Genomic DNA, 6108 nt, shown 5'->3' with positions numbered 1-6108 from the left:
TAATATTTTTGGAATTCACATAAAATAGTAAACAAGAACTAGCAATAAAAAAATGCTGCATAAAAATGGAAACTAAGCATAGTCGAATACACTTTGAGAATATTACAATTTTACAAAGGCTGCATTATGCACCAACACATTCAACACTCTACATCGTGGTATGAGTTGAAATTAAGAAAAATAGTTATAAGCAAGCAAACCACAAAGACCAAAAAAGATTTGAACACCCATTTATTCGTCAAATTAAGCCTGCTTTTTTCATATGAACAACAAAAATGGCCTTCCTTTTTTACATTTCCATTGTTGTCCCTTATTTCTTTTCACAAAAAGTTAGGACCAAACATGGCATAACAACAAAGAGGGAGAAATAGCAATCAGAATTTTACATCAAAAGGGAAATCTAAACAAAAAATAACTCCAAATTTATGCATGGCCTACAAAGTCATCTTCTTCCAACTCGATGCCTTCTTCAGCAAGCCTACGCTCCTTGTAGACATAACCTTTTGCCACAACCAGAAATATCCCAAAGTTCACGACGCTTAAAATTGCAAGTAACCAATAGAAGTTGTAAAGCCTCCCCTGGTTCAAGTTATCAGCTATCCATGGCTTCTTGTCTCCTGTAATCTTGTGAACTATTGTCACCAAAATAGAGCTAAAGAAGAACCCTAATGATAATGTGCTTAGAAACAATCCAGTGCTCATTGTTTTCATCCCTTTTGGGCACTCCCTTAAGAAGAAGTCAAGCTGTCCTATGTAAGTAAACGCCTCACCGGCACCCACTAATACAAACTGCGGAGCCAACATAAAGACTGTTATTGGGACCACCTTAGAGGGATCATCTACTATGCCATGAGACCTAGCAACTCGTAGTCGTTTGATCTCGCATATAGCAGCTGCAACCATGGCCAAGATGGATAGGACTAGTCCTATTCCTATACGCTGTAGAGGGCTTAGCCCTTGTGGGTGTTTGAGATACCGTTTGGCAATTGGAACAATGATCCGGTCATAGATTGGCACCGTTAAAAGAATGCTTCCTACAAAGAAAACTGTAAGGGAAGCGGCAGGGATCTGAAAAGAGTTTCCGATGTGTCTATTCATTGTGGTAGCTTGTGACACAGAGAGTGTGGTCATTTGCGCATAAACTGTCCAAAATAGTATTGTGGTAGCCCAAGTTGGTAACATTCTGATCACCATTTTTACTTCCTCGACATCAGTTAAAGTTGAAAGATTCCATTTGTCGACCGTAGCTAGTGATTCGAATGATCTTTCTCCGTCTTTAATTGCTGCCTTGTCAAGGAAACTGCCAAAAATAGTAGATCAATCAATAACAATAAAAAGAATATATATGGTCAAGTGAAGGCCACAACTGTTACTAACTATAGTACTTTATTTTTATAGTCAAGATTGATCACACGATTGTCTAAATCTCTTCTATAGTGTCTATATATCATGATCAGCTCTAAGACGTGTTTAGCAAATATGGATGTAATATTTTTTTTGCATAACTAATACGATCAATAAAAGTTTTTCAGCAGTTGGAGTTCCATATCTGCTGATGGTTGTCTTTTTAGTGCATGATTGATTAACTTTTATTCTTTCTTTAGACGTCTTTTTCTATGTCTAAATATAACTTGGCCTTGTTTCACCGATAGGAGACAAAAGGGTGTGAATATCTACAAAACTTTGGCTAGGGTTAGGGTTACAAGACAGAAACTTGGTTTTCACATTATACAACTAGCATCAAGAGATTGATTGAAGACAGACTGTACGTTCGATCAGAACCTCGTGATCTTGATGGTGCACTATTTGTTATCAATAGCACAATCAAGACAGATGCATGCACATGTATGTTTAAAAAAATCTAAAACTTAAATGATTAAGATACTCATAAATCATATCATATATAATAACAATATAATAATCGTAACTTTTACAATATATCCAAGAAAGATCGATAGATATTTGGGTTTCTGTTTTCCAAGGTAAGCTTTCTTTTCGATGGACACCATTTGCGATGGTAGGTAAAATTAAGAAATATGAATGGTAATTACTAATTAGATTATATATATATACGAGTATATTTTTTATCGCAGGGTTATGCAGTCGGTGTATGATAAAGTAGTAGAAAGTGATATATCAAGAGCATTAATGTTTGTCCTTAAATAATTGGCATTGACGCCTAACAGTGTTGAAAGATGCAGACAACCACAAAGTGCGTGGTTTCAAAATCATTGAAAAGGTGAAACAATATAAGGAATCTTTTTGGGTCTTTAGATAATCTGTAGGATTCTAAGTTATACTTTTAATTATGATATAAAATTATTAAAAAAAACATAAACAAACAAACTGAAATAGTTAGCTTTTACCTTTCTGTATATACTTGCTTTTAGCTTTTTGTTTTTGTTTTCAAACCTCATAAACTTTGAATCTAATTATTAAGCATTTAACAAACAATAAATTAATTTTTTTCATTAAGTTATATATTTTTTATGAAGCAGAACAAATAATATCTTAAGTAAATAAAATCCATGCTAAAACAAAACTGGTTAATGTTTTTTAATATATTTTGTAGGCAAGCAAGAATTATTGGTATAAATAACAAGGAATATGGTGGCCTAGGATTGGCTTATTATTCTAGTTGCTTGAGTTATGGACAAAAGATGGCACCCACAAGTTTTGTTGGCAAATTTGAAGAACAAGATCAATCATTCGTGGATCTTATTGCCAATTGGCCATATTATTCAAAGTATATTTTCATCTATTATTTTCATCATTGATTGCCAAAACATGGGACCCATCATAAGCTTAACTCTTAATGATCTCCACATGCTCAATTATGCACGTCATCGTTTAAATAAAAGTTTGAAAATTTGAAGTTAAATACCTGTTTTAGTTTGAAAATTGAGAAAAAGCTAACTTCATAAATAAACTTTATCCTAAATAATTAACTAGTAATAATATATTTTTTCATAAACACTCAATCATACCATATTGAGAAGATGAGAGTCGACTATGTTTCATATATTGCATGTTAGATTTATCTAATAATATGTACATTCTTTTAATAAGAAAATGCATCAAATTAAGTCAAGATTCTTTATCATCTAAAGTTTAATAATCAACCGAAAAAGAAAACTAAAACAAAGGCCAACTTGTAAATATAGTTTGGATAATATTTTATTTATGCTAAAAGGAAATTAAGAATAATCTCTTTTATGCAAGAACAAATGTTGAAATTACTTTCTATTGGGCACACATATTCTCATGTCTCATGAACCTTTTCAATAAATAAATTAATAATATTTACCACGGCGGAATTTATCATCCATTAAAAACAGAAGCGAAATCTAGATATAAAGACAAATAAACAGAAAATGAAAAGGACTCACCGATATTCTTTGCTGTGTGGCAACTTCTGCTTGCTTTTCTTGCTATCAGCTCCTTCGTTAATTACAATATCATCCACGTTGAACAATAAGGAAGGATCCGAAGGAAGCTCCATGTGTCTCTTCTTCCATGCCACCACGAAAACCGAAGCTATCTGTGTTAAAGGACTACCCACAAGCTTCTTGAACCGATACCTTTTTGTACCCAACAAGAAGATCACCAACCCCGTAACAATGACACAAGCCACGATCCCATACCCCCAACGACGACCAAGATTGTCCTGGATATAAACAAGAACAGTAACTGCCCCAAGCGACCCGATACTTATGAAGAAGAAGAACCAGCTGAAGAAAGCGACCATTTGGGTCTTTTCCCCTTTATCGGACTCATCAAACTGGTCTGACCCAAAACCCGAAACACTTGATTTCAGTCCACCTGTCCCCAGAGCTGTCAGGTAGAGTGCAAGGTAGAGAAACGTCAGCTGGACCTCGGTAGCCTTAGTACATGAGTTGCCGCTGTCAGGGGTGCATTTTGGTGGTTTAAGGCTAGGGATGGCGGTTGTGATGGTTAAAAGTGTTACACCCTGTTAATTAATCATTACAAAAATAAGTAAAAGTTCAGACTACGAACATATAGTTTAATCAGTAAATGTATATGTATATCACTCTCACCGTTGCTTGAACTGCTGCGAATATGGCAATGGTGAGGTACCTATAATTAAACACACCCATAACATAAAATGAGAAAAAATTATATTTACTCAAAGTTTCATATAAGGAATCAATTGGTTGATATGAGTAATTACCGGCCAAGAAAAGTGTCAGCGACAAAACCTCCAAGAAGACATAACATGAAAGAGGTACCCAAGAAATTGGTGACATCATTGGCGGAGCTAGCATTTCCAAAATGCATCGTCCCGGTCAAATATGTCACCAAATTCACAGCGATACCTAAAGTCGCTAACCTTTCACATGCCTCCACTCCTGAATAGACGATACTTCATTTTAGATTATCTTAATCTTAATCATAATCATTAAAACAAGAAATGGAGCAGGAAACCAAGAATGATGCTTCGAAACCATATCAACTGAGTTTATAATGAAAGAAATGGATACAGAATAGGACAGGAAGGGTGATGAACCTAGAATCATGGCGGCACTAATCCAGCCACCGGTGGTGGCACGGTGAGCCGGCTGACCCTTGTAGTCCCAAGCATCACTTAGAGTTTTTGCTACCTGTAATTCAGGGAGAGCCATATTATATCTTGTGATATATTTTGGTTGCTTCTGTATAAAATGTTAGTATATGCTGCTTAGGATTTGAAGGTGGGGGGGAAAGATCAAAGATATTGGGGGGGATGAGATGCTTAATATTCCATAAATTTTAGGCAATACCGAGGGGCCTTTTATAGCAATCGATGTGTGATCATATCTAATTATATTATTATTGATTATATCCATTTTTATGGCATTATATTATTATTGATTATATCCATTCCTTTTATAGACAGCATTAATTTTCTAATTTCTATGGCATAATATTATTTGTAAAACGCTTCATGTATATATCAGGTCGATGTATATTCATTCAATAGAAATAGTATAGAGAACGTGATCCAAATCGATACCATTTGTTATTTTCATTGCTCATAATATATAGAAAAATAAATAATTTTAACATCAATTTCTTCTAGAGAATTCTTATAATTAATTTTCAACGAATGAGAAAATAGATTTTAATAAAAGAAAGTGTTACATATTCATAGTCGACACTCCAGATAGGAATGGTTTCGGTTTCTTCAGCTATATCATTTGGATAGTAATTTGATTAGAATGGTGATGATAATAGGAAGCAAAACAAAATGCCAAGAACACAATATATATATGTGGAAAACCTTATGGGGAAAAAAAATACAAGGCATTACACTTCTTGTATATATAAAATTCATGATGCGAAGGGTTTACATACTAGTTATAATAATCGACAATATAAGGGAGTAATAGGAGGTGATATGGAATAATTGTGCTCAAATTTCACAAACTTCATTAAGTTCATTTGTACGAATTAGATAATTCGATTTTGACATTGCATTATTTTTTGTCTCAAATTTGATATTTTATTTATTAATTTGTTACAACTCTGATTATTTGACTTGATTAATCAGGTTTCATGATGATATAATAAGATGATATGTCACTTTTGATGACATCACATGCTCACAGTACATGCAGAAGTGTTAAAGTTGAAAAAAAATATATCAAAAAAAGACACCAAATGATCATTTATTATTATTTTTTTTTTCAATTTTAACACTAAGTTTTTTTATTTTTTATTTTTCAATTTTTACTCCACTTTTTTGTTCTAAATCAAACTATCAATTTTTTTTCAATTTTGTTCAATGTTGTCACTTCATTTCGTTATTCTAAATCGAACATCATTTTTTTTTGTTTCAACTGAAATCGTATAAATAATATTTTAAAATGTATATATACATCATTTTTAATTTAAAAACCATATTTATTGTAAAAATACAAGGTTTTTCACATTCAAAAATAATGTTATGTATAAATATGTATTAATTATATTATAACTGTATTTTACGTGCGTTATTTGGTTATGTGATATTGACGTTACATGATAATGGAGTAACACAAAATCCAATTTTGGATAATCAAAGAAAACTTAATTTGGATTTCATGCAAAATCTAAAATTCAGAAACA

General features: G+C 32.8%; 1 protein-coding gene across 1 annotated transcript; it reads right to left on the bottom strand.

Annotated features, from left to right (window-relative positions):
- Positions 1 to 216: 216 nt before the first annotated feature.
- Positions 217 to 4761, bottom strand: LOC145122723 (protein NRT1/ PTR FAMILY 6.3-like). Its single transcript, XM_079058289.1, has 5 exons — positions 4529 to 4761; positions 4193 to 4370; positions 4059 to 4098; positions 3390 to 3970; positions 217 to 1300 (listed from the first exon to the last, which is right to left on the bottom strand). Exons 1-5 carry the CDS (start codon positions 4641 to 4643, stop codon positions 424 to 426), a joined length of 1791 nt encoding a protein of 596 aa, XP_078914415.1. The 5' UTR covers positions 4644 to 4761; the 3' UTR covers positions 217 to 423.
- Positions 4762 to 6108: the final 1347 nt, after the last annotated feature.

The sequence above is a fragment of the Lactuca virosa genome, chromosome 6 (genome assembly GCF_052849685.1).
Source record: "Lactuca virosa cultivar CGN04683 chromosome 6, Lactuca_virosa_CGN04683_v6, whole genome shotgun sequence".
NCBI classification, from domain to species: Eukaryota; Viridiplantae; Streptophyta; class Magnoliopsida; order Asterales; family Asteraceae; genus Lactuca; species Lactuca virosa.
Note: the sequence above shows the minus strand (reverse complement) of the source record. Positions and strands in the feature narration are given on the sequence as shown.

What these genes read in the sequence shown, in the direction of transcription:
- LOC145122723 (XM_079058289.1), bottom strand. Translation starts at nt 4,643, where the DNA reads ATGGCTCTCCCTGAATTACAGGTAGCAAAAACTCTAAGTGATGCTTGG. An exon ending in GCTGACACTTTTCTTGGCCG is followed by an intron (nt 4,099 to 4,192) that starts GTAATTACTCAT and finishes GTTTAATTATAG; the next exon opens with GTACCTCACCATTGCCATAT. An exon ending in CCACACAGCAAAGAATATCG is followed by an intron (nt 1,301 to 3,389) that starts GTGAGTCCTTTT and finishes TATTTTTGGCAG; the next exon opens with TTTCCTTGACAAGGCAGCAA.